This window comes from Phyllopteryx taeniolatus, chromosome 15 (genome assembly GCF_024500385.1).
Source record: "Phyllopteryx taeniolatus isolate TA_2022b chromosome 15, UOR_Ptae_1.2, whole genome shotgun sequence".
Taxonomy (NCBI): Eukaryota; Metazoa; Chordata; class Actinopteri; order Syngnathiformes; family Syngnathidae; genus Phyllopteryx; species Phyllopteryx taeniolatus.
The window spans coordinates 4,371,452-4,388,707 of record NC_084516.1 but is presented as its reverse complement, the minus strand read 5'-3'; the positions used below and the strand labels follow the sequence as shown (position 1 = coordinate 4,388,707).

The window sequence follows — 17,256 nt, the reverse complement described above, 5'->3', positions numbered from 1 at the left end:
TACAGTTCTCTGTGATCAAATCAGCAAAACGAAACAAACCATTGTAGGCAAGGGCATTTAGGTTACTGTACCTTTAAGAGCGACGTAGCGATGACGTAGAGGGAGGAAGGCGTGGCCGACCTGTGAAATGTCAGGGAGGAATGGCGCTCGGCGCGGTATTTTGAACAATCGTCTTTTGCTCGCCTCGTTTCGCCCGCAAACGCTGGCCCGCGTCAGATAACTCAGGTAAGCGCGACACGGTGCGGGGGGGCGAGAGGAAACACCAACAGCACCACCACGCGCGGAGACTGTGTGTGTGTTTTTTTTAATGTGGACAAAATAAAACCTAGAGCTGAAGAAGCTAGCTCGGGTTAGCCCAGCTCGGCAAGTTTGCTAGGAGTGCAGCAGTTGTGCTGCTCGCCCTGGATGATGCCGCTTGGTAGTGGGGCCCAGCCGGCTGACATCCCCTCACCCCCGCCGACCTAAACCCTCCGCTAACAACCTTGTTTATGGCACTTTGCACCCTGAAGCAAAGTGTATCCGCCTTCACGGTCACGTCAAGTTGGCCGAAGTAGGCGCTAACGTTCCGTAGCCGATTACCGAGACGTTTTTTTTTGTTTGTTTTTGTTTTTTTTGCGGGGGTTGTTTTGGTGTCGTGATGTTCACCCGCAACTGTTTTCCATGTCGTGTCCACATTTGTTCGTTTTCCTGGTGGATTTTTACATAGTATGTTGGAACCGAGCTCTTGGTTTGACATCATTGAATACTTTTTTGTAAAAAATCGTTTTTTAACTCTTGCCACCAAACAACCGGGTTAAAGTTAAGAAAACACACACAACCAACTAACCTAAAGCACAGACATCACGTTATGGAGTTCGTGCCTTTGAATTGAGACTATTTTGTTTTCCACTATCGGAATGATCTCGAGTGACAGATGGGGGACAAGTGGGGGAGGTATTGAAAAGCTAAATTTAGCCTTGTTAGCGAAGAGTCTTGCCTCTTATGTCACTTGTGGGAACTTTTAGCTCGCCGTGTGGTGTATTTCAATTTTATTTATCATTTAAATATATATATACATATATATATATACACACACACACACGCACAATACATTCCCCTGTGTTAGCTCGCCGTTAGCAGCGCAGCTAACAGGGCTGATGACGGCATATAAATGGCGGATCTTTCGAAATCCATGCCCGGCCTGAAATAGTAACGCAGCCAAGCAAATAGCCCAGCGATCCAGCCGGGTGACGATGATGATGCTTTTCACCAATAATCAGCTGTCAGTCTCGGTTGTAAAAGAGGCCAAGTCGATTGTGTTCACACGCAAGCTTTTTCTCTTGACGCTAAAGGACGTTTTAGGGCACCTTTAAGTCAGCAAAGAGGGACTTTTGAGGGTGGCTGGGCTAACGCTAGCTTGGCCACCCTGCCTGGTTTGTTTACGTTCTCCTCAAAGCTTCTCAATGCGAACACAGACGCTCTTAAACAAAGCAGCTGCGCTTACTTCTCGACATTGACAATATATTTTCACTTGTGCATAATTAATATTGGATTATAGATGTACTCTCTGAACTCTGACCCTTAGTACTAGAGGTGCAGCAATTAATTAATTCAGAACTAATCGATTGTCAAATTAATCGACCACTGTTTTGATGATAGATCTATTATTTAGAGACCTTGTTAAACTTGTTCAGCCTCTCATCAGTAAATATTCTCAGATTTATGAAGTCTTCCATAACAGCAAACTGAGTGAAATAATGTCTTGTTTTTGAATAAATGGATCGAAATAATTTTTTTTTAAAAACATTTCTGATTTGTCAAATGATAAAAAAATAAGTGACAAATTCATTGATTACTAAAATAATCATTAGTTGCAGCCCTTCCTAGTGCCCCATGTTTCATGCCCTTTTGTATTGTTATTAATATGGTAAACTTGTATAAATAACCAATAAATAATGCTTCCTTAATTGCCCCGCCAGAAGAAATAGTTTTATAAATCTCAATTTAACAATATTTTACTTATCTGTATCAAAACAAAGCCTTTCCAAAGATATTTATGCTCATTTTTGACTCACGCGGTCCATTTTCAATAGCAGCTGAGATTTATATAGAGCTGTTCACCATGAGGTCATATGTACCTCCAGGTGGCAAACGCTCGGATGACATCACTAGTAAACAAACCCTGACTTGTCATTTGACCAAGGTGGAGCGATTGAGAAAACAGGGTAAGTAGGGGAGCACAATTGTACCTTGACTTACGGGTTTTTCAAAATATGAGCCATTTCTTGGCCCATTTTTTTTGTCTTGAGTTGCGAGCAAACATTTGAGTTACCAGTGCTAGATTGTGACAGCAGACTTGACAACATGTAGCAGTTATGCAGATTGTACAAATTCTTCAAAAAGAGACCAAATGCCTGCTTCAAGCTGTTTATTGCCACTCCCAGGTGCAGTTTACTGTAAAACTAAACCTAAAACAGACATAAAATTTTTTTGTATTTGACTAAGCCACATAACTTTGCCTAATAAAAGTCTTCTAGCATTAATACTAAAACACAATGCAAAACTCCTTAGACGGCTAACGAAACTAGCATTGGCAGTGTTATAACCTTTTAGGCAACAGATATTTGAACACAGACAGTCTCTAAACACCTGTAGACAGACAGTATAACAATACTCACAGACAAGTATTCTTTATCCTCTGCGACAAACAACTACTATTACTGGTGGTTTCTGAGCAATTGTGACTGTCTCCTTCATGTATCGTCATATGTCTGTATTGCAGTGCCCTCAGGTTGCCAATACGCGCACCCCAGAAGGAGCAGCACATTGTCCATTGAATTGATGCAAACATCTGTGGCACTGTACACATGTAAGAAGTCGTTAGCCTAATAGCAGAAATGCCTCAGTCATTTTTAACTTACTGTCACAATGTAGATAAAAAAATACAAATGGGTTTGCTAAATTTTTTTTGTTTTTATTCCTTTTGTCTGTGTAGATTCTCGGTAATCCGCAAAGGTTGATTCAAGACAACTAGACTCTTGTTGTTTCTTGAATTTGCTTGTTTTTTTGCGGAAAATTTTCAAAAATGTTAAATGCTATTAGACTAACGAAGTGTGTGTGTGTTTTGTCAAAGGTGTACCGGGGTGCTGAGTCATCGCCAACATGGACGTGGTGTCGCCTGAGCTCAACAGCCTCCTTCCTGACGAAATCATGGACATGGAGGCCATTGAGGAGGTGGCTCAGTCCAGCCAAGACGCATCTGTCGCCATGGAAACGGACACGGCCCCGGAGAGTGTCGGACCGTCGACTGAACGTGCGCTCCATGGCGTCGCCGTCTCCGCTTCCGGTTTGTCCTCCCCGCTGGTGACCCTGAGACAGACGCTGGCCACCTCCACGGCCACCACCAAGACCACGGACAGCGTCACAGGGACGACGGTCACCACGAGCGCCTTGCAGAAGCTAACGGTGCCGCTCAGCATCTCCGCCACCAACCATCAGATCATCCTCAACAAGGTGGCTTCGGAGGCGGCGCGTTCGACGATGGGCCAAAAGCTTCTGGTGACCACCATTGGGAAAACAGGGCAGCCCATCGTGCTGCAGCTGCCCCACGCCGCCACCAAGGCGGGGGGCGCGGCCGACGCAAAGTCCATCAAGGTGGTGACCATCGGTGGGAGGTCGGATTTGAAGCCGGCGGTTGGGAGTGTAGCCGGTCAGGTGGCTGCCTTGCAAGGGCAGCAGCTCAAGACTGTGCAGGTAGGTTCAAATGAGAACAATTATTCTATCCCACATTTTATATGGAAATAGTGGTGCCTTTCATTTATGTGTGAACCGCCATACGAGCCGTCCATCTGAGATGCGGCCGCTATACGGGGGCGGCAAACAAACAAGCAGCAGTTTGGCAGATAATGAAAAATGTTAAAAAAGAAAGGAACAAAAACATGCGTCAAGCCGTTTGTTGTTTGCTGTTAAAGTAAGTGCAAAAAAGAGCAAATTATTTCTTTTTTTCTAAAAAGATTCAATAGTGACAGCCCTATTGATAACAGAAAGTATTTTCATCCAGGGGGGAAAAAAGTATGATTCTACAGAAATCCAAATGATATAAAACAGCATTTTAACAACTACCGTAATTTCTCGTGTATAATGGGCACCCATGTATAATACGCACCCCCAAAGTTGACCTCAAAATTCTGGAAAACCCATGATTTTGCTTCTACTCGTATAATCAAAAAAGTATTATCTGTATTTTGTTACTTTTTTCAAATAATTATTCTGAATTTAAGCACTTCATTTGAACACGTAATATTTAGTAAATGAGAAAACACACAGTTGTGCTCAAATGTTTGATTTCCCGGGCAGAATTTGTAAGATGGGTACAATTCTTTAAAGAAAACATGAAGGGCCAGGCGAAACACATTTAATTTTATTTTAATGTAATTCAAATTAATCTGTCAAGCATTTCAGAAAAGCATTATAATCTAACAAAACATAACCATAAAGAAATTAATGATGGTTGTTGTTCAGTTGTCATTCATATTAAAAAAATAATAATAATTCACAAATTCTGCCAGAGTATGTAAACTTATGAGCACAACTGTACATATATGCAGTCATACGTAGCCCTATCATATTGGAATGAAAGTGTGGGCTACACCTTTATCATAGCCTCTAGGTGGCGCTGGCATACTAGAATGGAAGTGTACACCTTTCTCATAACGTCTAGGTGGCGGTGGCATATTGAAATGAACGTGTACTGCTTTTTCATAACCTCGATGGCAGCATACATTTATAAAATGCGAAAGTTTGTTCCATTTTCCCCTATACCTATGTATAATGCGCACCATTGATTTTTGGCATTTTTTTGGGGGGTGGGAATGTGCATTATACATGAGAAATTACGGTGCTAGCTTAGTGCTAACACAATGCATAACGCCATAGATAGGATAATGAAACTAGCATCAAATGTGCAGCAACACATCTAGACAGACAATATAACAGCATGCCAATTATCGCCAAATAATCGACATCAGTCAGTACGTAACCAATGTATCAACTTTATTTCTGCGCAGAGATTCTGTTGCGGTGTTCCTGTTTGTCTGTGCTGCAGTGCAGGCTGGCCGAGTGTACAGCACACACTCACTCGGCTGAGAGAAACTGCTATTTATTTATTGATTTTTTTTTTTTTTTATTTATTACTCCATGGCAGACTGTGACTTTGTAAAACAATATAACACCGGACATCAGTTCCCCATGGGAATGACATCCACGCGGAAACGCGCATTTAGAGCACGTCGAGGAAAGTATTCCCGTTTTGTTTTTTGTTTTTTTCCCCAAGCAGGTTTTAGAGCGCATATTGCCGTGTTTTAACATCGTGCAAGTTGGATCTTTATGAAACAAACAAAGATAAATGCAACTTAACTGTTGCAGCTGCAAGGCACAACTCACTGCAAAAGTTGCCTTTTCAGGTCAGCTTTATTTTTTCAAAGCCAAAACATTTATATTCGGGCTTACAACATAAAAGAAAAATAGTGCATGAATGACACCCTCACTTAGAATTCGGAAACATTATTATTAGACAATAAAACATGAAACCTAGTGACAATGACGACTCTTTTTATGAACAGTACGACCACAATGAGTCCTAAACAGTCAGGTCTCTGACACAACGCCCATGTCCACCATTAATATAAAATCTAGTTTAGTCCTTTGTATTAAGTGTTGTAACGTGATCAATGGTTTGATTATTTCTAAATTTGCTTATATTTAGCTTGTTTTTAACGTTTGCCTCATTTACTTTTGAGATGTTTGCACGTACCCAGAATTTGTGTTCATGTACAGAATATATAGGGTGGAAATCAATGTTCCTATTGCATACATATTATAACAACTAAAATCTTTATTTTCCCCCCTTCTTAGTGACTCAGTTGTGAACCTTCACTAGAGCTAGGGCAGGAACGGATTAATGGCATTTACTGTACATTCATTTCGAAAGTGAAAGATGATTTGCAAGCCGAGTTTTTTTAAGTTATGAGTGTGGTCACGGAACAAATTAAATTCGTAAATCAAGGCAGCACTGTACTAATATCCATCTATTTACATCACAGGGCAAAGAAAAGCCCACGGGCCAGAAGAGGCCCCCTGCGGCATCTGATGTGGCCAGCGAAAGCTTGCCACATTTGTTCAACGCTAGCTGTAAAAATGATAATAATCACGTGCACCGGCACGTATGTAATATGATGGCGATTGATTACGAGGGTTTCAGTTTCAGATGTAACCCAAGCAATAATAACTGCCATTATTGGTGTTGCAGGGCTCACCGACCTTTTTGAAACTGAGAGCTACTTCTTGGGTACTGATTTAAAAAAAAAAAAAAATGAAAAATAGGTAGATTTTTAGCTGATTTTTCCCAACATTTTTGTTTGTTTGAATGTCATTGTCTTATGTTGTAATGTGTTAATGTGTATAAAAAAAAATAGGTTGATTTTTAGCATTTTTTTTTGCATTTTTTAAAATGTTTGTTTGAATGTCATTATCTTTGTCGTATTTTGTAAGTGTATGTTGTTGTCAGTTTGAAAAGGGCGAATGTTGGCCAATTAATCGGTCAGGCCCTGGTCTTTAACCCAAGTGATATTTTAATGCTAAATAATAATAATAGCCCTTTAAAAAAAAAAATTGAAAGAGTCTGCATTAAAGAACTTCATGATGTTGGGCGGTCTCTTTATGACAGCTGGTCTAATTACACTGTATCCTGTCCTTGCATGAGCCTGCGTTTTTTTTCGTCGTTTTGATATTTGCTTCTGATATTTTAATGCTAGATAATAATAATAGCCATTAAAAAATAAAAAATAAAAATAAAAATTGAAAGAGTCTGCATTAAAGAACTTCATGATGCTGGGCGGTCTCTTTATGACAGCTGGTCTAATTACACTGTATCCTGTCCTTGCATGAGCCTGCGTTTTTTTGCTTCTGATTTTCATGAGTAAGTCTGTGTCTCTCTACTGGCTGTCTCTTTTCTCACTGGTAGTGTTTCTACTCAGATGGCTGACTTTTGTGCCTTTCTCACGGGGTCAGTCCCTGAACAGTGACTGTAGATGTCAGCATTTGTTGTCCATACGTGCCCTGCAGTTGACTGGCGACCAGTCCAGAGTGTAGTCTGCCCCCCCAGTCAACTGGGATGGATGCGGGCAACCCCGGACGGGTTAAGTCCTGTGAAATAGACAGATGGTCCTGTGTGTGTGTGTGTGAGCATGTTTACTGTTTATAGGGGTACTCCCACCTACCAAGTTTAAGTTCTTTCATGACTAAGCTTGTAATCAATTTGCTTGTATGTCAAATAAATTTTCACCACTGAAATTAATTTCAGGAGAAATACCTCTATATAAATTTCAGACATCGTAAAAGAGAATGCAATGAAATCAACAGGTTTTATTAAGTGTACTTACTGTACATACTGTAGTAGTCGTGTGTTGGATGTGTGCCTTTAAGGTGCGTGGCCGAGTGAGCGACATCAGGAGTTGAAGTCAGGCTGGCCAGTTAGTTCAGTGTGAGCCTCTGGGCATGAGCTGTTATCTTAAGAAGCTTCTTGCAAGTGTTGTCATTTTGTACTTGTTTGTTTGACGATTTGTCCAGTTGAATAAATGAAAGGCTGAAAGTGCGTCGGCAGCTGTGGCTGTGTTTGCCCACGTGCGAGGGGCTTACAGCACCTTTGGCTACGTTCACGCTGCAGGGTATGATACAATTCGGATTTTTTTTTAAAATCCGATCATTTTATGTCGTCATTCACATTTAAAACAAAAAAACACGACTTGTCATGTGAACGGAATGTGTTTGTGTAGTGACACGCATCCGCACAAAACAACGTCACGTGGCGCAGTGTGTTTACGTAAACAAATATGGCCCTTCGTGTAAGTCTCAGTCCTGACGCATTTGTGGCAATTTCAAGGATTTTGTGCTTGAACTGACTGGTCCCCCCCGTATTTTTATTTTTTATTGTGTATTAACGTGGTTAATTTGTTGTAGTTAGTTACAATGTTGTGATAGTTAGTTCTGATTTGAAGTACTGCCCTTTTTCTTTTTTTAATGCAACATGATCCAAAAATTTGGACATTCTGTCTTTCACGTACTCTTTCGTCCTGGTTTGCTGCCATCGTGCCTACTTATTTCTGCACAGAGTGGTTTCGTGAGTGCGGGGTCTCACCGCAAAGCTGTGAGGCGCAGATTTTGCTAGGACGGACGTTAACATTAACGCGGTCGTTCTTCATGAACAGATCGCCAAGAAAACACCGGCGTCCTCGGCTCCGCCCATCAAGTTCATCATCACCAAAGCGGTGAACAGCAAAGCGCTGAGTCCTCAAACAACGGGCGCTCCCATCATTGCGGGTGAGTTTATGAATGCACGTTCAGAGCATTCGCACACAGTTAGCGGTTGCCTGGCTAAAACGGCATCTCCTACACAGGACGGGTCCTGGCGCAGAATTCGCCAACAATGCCTCAGAGGACCATCACGCTCACAGAGTCCCCGCACAACACCACTGCCAGCATCCAAAGCATCGCCGGCAAAAAGATTGCCATCTCCCCCCTCAAGACTCCCAGCAAGGTGAAGCTTCATGCCAACTTGTAACACTCTCACCGGCCGTTTTATTAGGTACGCCTGCATTATAATGAACCAGCGGCGACATTGTAGACCCACCCAGCAATAGGTGAAAATCTGTGATATACAGACCATGTAAAGAAACATTTTTAACATTTACCCCTTCCAAATGCTTGAAACACAATTACACAACTTCTTAAAGCGTATTTAATCCTATTAAAACACACTTTTTAAAGTATTGATAATAGTAGTAATGGGAGGTTATCGTATATAGTATAATCGCTTAATCAGTTCTCCAAATAAGAGGCAAAGCGTGCTTGCTTCAAGCGGTTTGTCACTCCCAGTTGGAGTTTACTGCGAAACTGACAGCAAAATAAGAGAATTAGACATTGCACATCGAAACACTAAAATATTCAAACAAACCGTTTAATGTCATCTCATAAAAGTCTGCCAGCTCAGTGCTGACACATAACCCGAAATGGCACAGATGTTAGGTTAGTGATAAACCTTCAAACAATTGCTATTTTAACACTCTCACCAATGCTATTTGCAATATTTATCGAACCTCTTGCTGCCGCTATACGTCAGAATGCTAATATTAAAGGTATCTGCTCACTATCTGTGACAGAACACAAAATCAATCTATATGCTGATGATATTCTTCTTTACTTAATCTCATTAAAACATTTTCACAAATATCCGACTACTCCATTAACTGGACAAAATCAACAATCCTGCCAATAACAGCAAACTCATGGACTCCTGCAGATCAAATCCCAGAGTACCCTATTCCTATAGGAAACATTATGTATTTAGGTATCAATATTTCGTCAAAACTCACAGAGCTAATCAATCTAAATTACACACCACTTCTGGAAAAAATCTCAGCTGATTTAAGACGCTGGAATAACCTGCCTTGATCATTACTGCGAAGAATAGTTACAATAAAAATGAAAACTTTACCTCAAATAAATTATTTATTTTCAATGATTCCATTTAAGCCCTCATTTAAATGGTTTCAAACTTTAGATTCTGCTGTAATAAATTTGTATTCAAAAAAATAAGAAAAATAGAATCAGTCTATCCACTCTTCAGAAAAGTAAACAGGGGGGAGGCTTAAATGCTCCCAACTTTAAACACTATTATTTAGCTAACCAATTACAATACCTCATGTAGATAATGTAATGATTTACTTCTCTCATCCTGTTTACAATTAGTGCTTTGTCTTTTGTCTTTGTTTCTCTCTCCCTTCTAGAAACTTTGTTCTGTTCAACTGATCAAGTCCGATTCTCAATAAACCTCAATTATAATACCACAGCGGATGCTTAAAACCTCCACTGTGACACAGTAAAACTGTTCCGGCATGAAAGGGATACAGATTTTCCATTCTGCTTGACCTAGCAGCCGAACAGAACAGAAAAAAAAAAAAAAAACCCACACAGGGAGCAGCATTATAACAACAAATAAAACCTTATTATCTAGCTCAGTGCTGCCAGGCATGTTACAGCACATTACGGTACGACACTGAAGACACGCAACTCTAATTTGGGCTGGTCTCTAAACTGAGAATTTCGAATTTTGACCAATGATGGCACTAGATTGTCCTTTCTTCTTTTTCCTCCAGGTGACTGTGGTGTCTGTGGCGTCGCCGACCTCCGGGGCCGCTCAGAAGTCCATGACGCTGCCGGTCAGCGTGGCGCTGGGCCAGCAAATCCTCTCTGTTCAACAGTCTACGTCGTTGTCACCTGTCAAGGTAGCCACCAGTCAGGCAGCACAGGTGAGGGAGTACTGTAATTTCTTGTGTATAATGCGCAATTTTGTACCCCCCCCCCAAAAAAAAATCTGTCAATGATGACATCATCGTTAAAACATGGCGGCTAGCTATCAGAGGGTTTCCCAGCATGCGTAGCAGCGTTGTATAGTTGTTGAAATGCTGTTTTACGTCATTTGGTTTAGGGTTTATGTAGAATTATATCAATAGGGCTATCACTATTAAATCTTTTTAGAATCAATTATCCTATAGCTATTTAAATCGCACAATCATATGCCGTCTTTCTGATCTTTACAGAATATTAAACCGGTCCCGTCAGTGGCGGTGGGGGGCTCCCAGTTCAAGAACATTATCCCGCTGGGGGCCCAGCCTAACATGCAGCAGATCCAGGTGCCGGGAAGCCGCTTCCACTACGTTCGCTTGGTCACCGCCACCACGGCAAGCGGCGGCGTGCACCCCACCGCTCCCAGCACCAGCGCCATGCAGACAGGTGACTCATAACAGGTTTTTTCCAGACTCAAATTGAGGCTGAGGTGGTACCATTTCTGATCCTTTCGCACACACATGGGGAGCCGTTTCAGCATTTATTCGATATCCTTGACATCTCTTTGTCCTCACAAGTATGACAGTTCAGCGAGCTAATAGAACGACCAGGGCGCACTTTTTAAAATGTTCTTAGCGCCTGTTCTCATGATGTTGCTGTGAAGAAATGGGAAACTATTGTATAACATCACTTTGAGAAAATGAAAAGAAGACTGACGCTCGCTCGCACACACACTAAACAAGAGTTAAACATTGTCTTTCAAACACCAAAATGTTTAACCAAGCCATGTAAATTTGTGTAACAAAAATCCACAAGCTTAATGCTAACATATAATGATAGATGAGCTAACAGACGTTAGCGTATGTGTTACTGTAAATATAAACCTTTAATTGACTGCTACTTTAACACACACAGAGCAGCAACGCATACAAACAGAGCATATAACAATCCGCACACCCATATAGTCTCTCTGCTGTGTTGGAGCAATGACTATTACTACTGTAGTTGGGGACCTTCTCTGCCTCGTCATCTTGTTCTCAGTTACACGTCAGCAGAGCTCAGTGTTGGCAGGCATGTTGCAGCATAACGGGATACTATACTGAAGTGCGCAACTCAAAATTCGGACTTGCCTCTATACTGAAAATAAAATCCGGGATGGAAGCTGAACCTAGCGAGGGATTCACTGTACACTGATTGACTAAGGGATAGCTGTTGCTAAAATAAGGTTTAAAACAAAAAACACATTGACTAAATGTGACGTGTCCCACAGCTAAACCTATGGTGGTCAGCACGGGGACGGTGGGGATGTCGGTCCCTATTGTGGCGGCTCAGACGGTCAAGCAGGTAAAGTGCGGCACCGCAAACGCTGCTTCCTCTTCCTGGTTCAAACCGAGCCTCACGCCAACCTGCCGGCCTTCGCCCACAGGTGGTGCCCAAGCCGCTGACGTCGGGAGCCCAGGTGGTCACCGGCACATCGAGCCAGCAGCGCCTAATCATGCCCGCCACGGCGCTGCCGCAGATTCAGCCCAACTTCGCCAACCTGCCGCCGGGCACCGTCCTGACGCCGGCACCGGGCGGCGGCAACGTGGGCTACGCCGTGTTGCCGGCGCAGTACGTCACGCAGGTTGGTGGCGTTTTTATTTTGATGCAATCGTCACCAGGGGCATAGCTATCATTTCAGTCGTTGCCAAACTTAGAGTGCTACACGATGTCATATTAACCTTTGTGTGCGGTCGATGTGTGTCATGTGAAGCTGCAGCAGGCGCCCATCGTGACCCTCGCCAACAACTCCACTTTTCCCACCTCCACCGTCCAGACTCAGGCCCGACTCCCACTTAATGGGTGAGTAGCCAACTACACTTTAAAGTAAGAAGATTTTGTTGATTTTGCACTTTTCACAAATAGGACATCACATAGTTGTATAAAATACGGAATCACCGTTTACAGTTAATACAAGGGGAAAAAAAAAAAAACTCAATCAATCAAATTGAAATACATGAATCAAAGCAAATCAAAAACAATGTAGTGCCAACCTTGAAACCTTGTTTTTTGTGGTTAATCCATTCTAAAAAAAAATCTGTAAAAGTAGCACCACCAGGCCCCGAGAAATCGTAAATTTTTGGTTTATTTTCAGCTGACAAAACTCACATTTGTCGTGTTGATTTAGGTCTATGTTTGCTTCACATCATAACGAGTTGGTCTTCACGTGTCCTGTATTTTTAAATACAGCGTAAAAAAAAAAAACGACATGTTTAAATGTTGAAATTCAAGGGGCTACGCGGTAATCCTCTCTCCTCCGCAGCATGTCGGCGGAGGCGACGTCGCGGCCGAGGAAACCCTGCAACTGCACCAAGTCTCAGTGTCTCAAGCTGTGAGTATGACCACACTTTTGTGACAAGCGTGTGTAATATTTCCATCGGCATGCTAATTGAATCATCAAGGTTATACTTCATTTTCATGAAGACAATTAAAGATTTAATAATGTTGCTGCCTGGCTAAATAGTTTGCCTTTTGTAGGAAAAAATGAAATCAAACCTAAAATTATGCAATAGGTCCAGAAAACTGCTTATTTAAAAAAAAAAGTCACCATTTTCTGTTTGAACAGCCAACACCAAAATAATTCATATTATGTAATATTTCTTTATTTTTTTTATTTTTTTAAATTATTATTATTATTTTTTTTTTTTTTGTATTTAAGCCTTCATTTTTTGTGAAAGGTCCCGAATTATTTCAGTGGTATAGTAAATTTGTAAAGTGTCCAATGTGTATTTTGTGTTTAGAAATGACAGACATGGTACCGGTAAATGACAGTTCGAATTATGCTATAGGCATTAGTTTTTCAGTTTTCTGCAACCTCTTAAAGGCTTTTGGCATCATTTCCAGGCAAAAGATAACCATTCAACAAACTGACTTGATGTCAAAATGTGTTCTGAATAATTTCCTAGTTGACTGTTTTAAGGTTTTGGAAAGTCAAGCCTGGAGTGCATGAATATAATGTGGAGAATGTGTATGAAAGATACACTTTCTCTTCTAAATCCTCTCCTAAGATATTGCGACTGCTTCGCAAACGGCGAGTTCTGCAACAACTGCAACTGCAACAACTGCTTCAACAACCTGGAGCACGAGGCCGAGCGCTCCAAAGCCATCAAGGTACGTTTGCGGCTTGGTGTTTTTTTTTTTTTTTTGGGGGGGGGGTGTTCTGATCGGCTGAGCTGTGACGGTTTGCCCGTTTGGTTGTGTACCACAGACGTGTTTGGACCGCAACCCAGAGGCTTTCAAGCCCAAGATCGGCAAGGGGAAAGAGGGCGAGTCAGACCGGCGCCACAGTAAAGGCTGCAACTGCAAACGGTCGGGTTGCCTGAAGAACTACTGCGAGTGCTACGAGGTGAGTCTTCCATCAACGCGGTCCAAAAGGGACAAAACATCCCTTTCAAACGCCTCCTCTTCCTCCGTGGCCCAGGCCAAGATCATGTGCTCGTCCATCTGCAAGTGCGTCGGCTGCAAGAACTTCGAGGAGAGCCCGGAGAGGAAGACGCTCATGCACCTGGCCGACGCGGCTGAGGTCAGGGTCCAACAGCAGACGGCAGCCAAGACCAAGCTATCCTCACAGATTTCGGACCTGCTCATGAGGACCGCGCCCGTCATCTCCAGCGGTGGCGGCAGGTACTAACATTTTTTTTATTTAAAAAAAAAAAAAAAGTCATTCTCCATTTCTAAAACTAGGCTTTAAAAGGCATCTTACATCTTATAAAACAAACACATCCTCCAACACCAAATCGATACTATAGCTCCTACATCACAAAAATAAAATAGTCTTAAATACACTGGAAACTGTTTTAAAACAAATCCTTCAGCTGCGGCAATGTTTTTTTTTAAACTTTTTGCACAAAGTACGGCCTCATAAAATACTTGGCTTTCCAAGTATCACCATAATGACCAACATTAACATACAGTAGTCTAATTCCTTAAAAGTATATTTTATATTATTATAAGCAAATGTAACATTATCGGGTTTGAACACTAACACTGCTTAAATATTGGAAAATAAAAAAAACTGTACTTAATGATTGATTGAATGATGATTGTATTGCACTTAAAAATGTAATAAAAATTGTACATGAATTACTTTTAAAAGATTAAATAAACATTTATAGTACAAAAGACTCTTCTGGATCAGGAAAAAGTTAGCACCACTGTAATGTGAGCATTTAATTCAGTGATTACTTCACGTACCACTAGAGGGAGGCAACGTACCATGACATGAGATACAATCATATGGGGGAGACGACATAAATGCGTTTTACTTTATGTTGTTTCGTAAAAATTTGTAAGGAGCACATTCAACTTATCAAGTTGCGTTCCCAAGATACAAAAAGTATCCACGTGAGACTTGCATATCGCCCGAGTGTTACATAAAATATAAAAAGTATTCATGTGGTTTCTGGAATTCTGTATCCATCACTCAAAAAAGTAAACAGTGGTAGCTTGACTTAGGAGTGCGAGACAGTTTTTCAAGTTACGAAGCAGGTTTTTTAGTTGTTGTTTTTTTTTGCTTTGTGGCGCTAACAAAAATTTAAGTTGTGTCCAGGCTAAAATACTAAAAAGCTTTTTAACGCATCCTCAATCCCCCCAAAAATCTGAAAATTACATTCTTACCAAGAAAAAAAAAACGTCTTCCATCATTAAAAAAGGTTAATAAGACATCCTCATCACTACTGTAAACATTTTAAAAATTGTTGTACAGCTTCAAAAAAAAAAAAAAAAAAAAACACGATACTGATTTCCCCTTCCAGGCTCCCGTACACGTTTGTGACGAAGGAGGTGCTGCAGGCGACGTGCCAGTGCCTCCTGGAGCAGGCCAAGTGGGCGGAGGAGACGCAGCAGACTCAGGCAGAGGCCGAGCGCCTGATCCTGGAGGAGTTTGGACACTGTCTCATGAGGATCATCAACTCGGCAGGCAAAGCCAAAGCGGACTGCGCCGCCATCAACAGCTAGGTCCAGAACAATGGCCGGCTTGGAACGGACACACGTGGAACACCATAGACGCTCATCTCTGCGCAAAGGAAGCGCTGCACTTCCAGCTTTTATTCCCCCCTTTTATACTCTCTTGCTTCCCTCTTTCCTATCTGATGTTTTATTCCTGAAACATGGTGTCAAATGGTATATTTGTGCTCCCATTAGACAAAACGCAACACGTTTTTGATATTTATTTTTGGCAAGTATTTGTAATTAGCGCTAATCTTGTGTTGGTTTCAGTGTTGATTATTATTATTATTATTATTGTTCTAATTATTAATATTAACCGAGGATTGGCTACATTAATTCCCAATCCGTGCACGTACGGCATGACTCAAAAAGATACAATACTGGGCAAACATCTGCAATTGTCCACGTGATAAAGGAAAAGGACATTGTATTTGGTGAGGAAAAAAATACACAGTGGAAGTACAGAAGCACAAAAAAACAAAACATCAAAAATTGGTAAAAATTATGAATCACTGACAGTGTAGTGTGCCTTTTTATATGGTGGTGGAACACGGCATAACAGTTTTTAATACCTTCAAAACCACCAAAATTAATTTGTGATTCATGCTTTTATTCATGTCACTCAGAATCATTGTCATCAAGAACATCTCGGCAGTACAGAAATCTTGTGGGAAATTGTGTACAATTAGCTACATTGTACAAAAATAAAAAACAAAAAAGCTATTTAGCTTTGTATTTAAATCAAACGCATAAACGTGATTTTTATTTTTTTAATGTATTTTTTTTCCTCTTGTCTTTTTCCCCTCTTTGTTGTTCTTACAACACGCGTGCTGTGGGAGGCGCTGTTAAACTTTTAGGGACACAACTCGACTTCCGTTTACTAATACAGTATACAGAGCTTTGTTATTTATATTTAGTCGTTCGAGAGCTTTAAATTGGTTTTTATTTTCAAGCTAATGGGAAATGTGTCACTTGTTGATAACGTTTTCAGAAGCAGAGAATATTGGAGATTTGGCATCGAAAAAGCTTTTTTTTTTTTTTTTTTTTTTTTTTTCTTTTTTTTTTTTTATTAAAACCGTCGAGGAAGAACCAGGAAAAAGAGAAGAAGAAAAAGCGGAAGTTAGTTTCCACACTGGCAGCATGGCCCGATGGACGCACAATTGTTGAAAAATGTGTACTTGATAATTCTATTGTAATACTTAAGTGTCTTATTTACTGTAGTGGAGAAAGTGAACGGTTGTCGCCGTCGTGTGTTTTTCTTGTTTACCCGATGCGAACACACCGGAACACCTTATATTTTTTTATTACCAGAAATATCTTTTTAATGTGTCCAGTCGACGAAGACCGCCCAACGCAAACTGAGTGGACAATAAAAGTAAGTATTTTACATTTCGTGCCTGTTAATGTGACTTAATAGACAGCCCAATGATTATACCAATCACTACCCATCTGACCCATTCGCAAGTCTGGGAAAGATTATACACGATGTATTGATGAGGGTTTAGGGCATTTAACTCCAAAAGTACTACTAAACCTGTAAAGTCTTTAATCCCTTGGTTTGTACTTTTTGTTCTTTCAGGGTCATCCTGAAGTCACCTTGCAAGTGTGTATATTGTATTATTCACTAAATAGTAATAAAATTGTGTCTAAACTATTTTGTGGTTTGCTTTCAATTGTTTTGTTCAAAATAAACTGGAGAACCATCTTGGATGAGGATTGAATTGGGGATTGAAGAGAGTCATAATTCGGGTCTCTGCTAAATAATTGGCTGTTGTTTTTTTGTGGGGGTTTTTGTCAGTATATACCTACATATGGGGACCGATGTGTATGAAACTATTCCTTTTCATGGGTCAATTAAAAGCTATATGATTGTGATGTGTCACAATATAA

The 17,256-nt window shown here is 40.9% G+C and overlaps 1 protein-coding gene across 4 annotated transcripts; it reads left to right on the top strand.

Moving 5' to 3' along the window:
- Positions 1–90: 90 nt before the first annotated feature.
- lin54 (lin-54 DREAM MuvB core complex component) lies at positions 91–17,020 on the top strand. Of its 4 annotated transcripts, XR_009784516.1 has the most exons (16): positions 91–225; positions 2,762–2,848; positions 3,113–3,732; positions 8,244–8,355; positions 8,433–8,572; positions 10,191–10,343; positions 10,635–10,827; positions 11,651–11,724; positions 11,807–12,004; positions 12,134–12,222; positions 12,683–12,751; positions 13,428–13,530; positions 13,628–13,765; positions 13,841–14,043; positions 15,174–16,741; positions 16,946–17,020. XR_009784516.1 is itself a non-coding variant. In XM_061747232.1 (14 exons), the coding sequence occupies exons 2-14, from the start codon at positions 3,142–3,144 to the stop codon at positions 15,373–15,375; spliced, it is 2,265 nt and encodes a 754-aa protein (XP_061603216.1). In that variant the 5' UTR covers positions 91–225; positions 3,113–3,141; the 3' UTR covers positions 15,376–17,020. The 4 variants fall into 4 exon arrangements, 1 of the variants encoding a protein (XP_061603216.1); XR_009784515.1 differs by lacking the exon at positions 2,762–2,848; XM_061747232.1 differs by lacking the exon at positions 2,762–2,848 and having other exon boundaries at positions 15,174–17,020.
- The last annotated feature ends 236 nt before the right edge of the window (positions 17,021–17,256 follow it).

What these genes read in the sequence shown, in the direction of transcription:
- lin54 (XM_061747232.1), top strand. Translation starts at nt 3,142, where the DNA reads ATGGACGTGGTGTCGCCTGAGCTCAACAGCCTCCTTCCTGACGAAATC. An exon ending in AAGTCTCAGTGTCTCAAGCT is followed by an intron (nt 12,752 to 13,427) that starts GTGAGTATGACC and finishes TCCTCTCCTAAG; the next exon opens with ATATTGCGACTGCTTCGCAA. An exon ending in AGCGCTCCAAAGCCATCAAG is followed by an intron (nt 13,531 to 13,627) that starts GTACGTTTGCGG and finishes TGTGTACCACAG; the next exon opens with ACGTGTTTGGACCGCAACCC.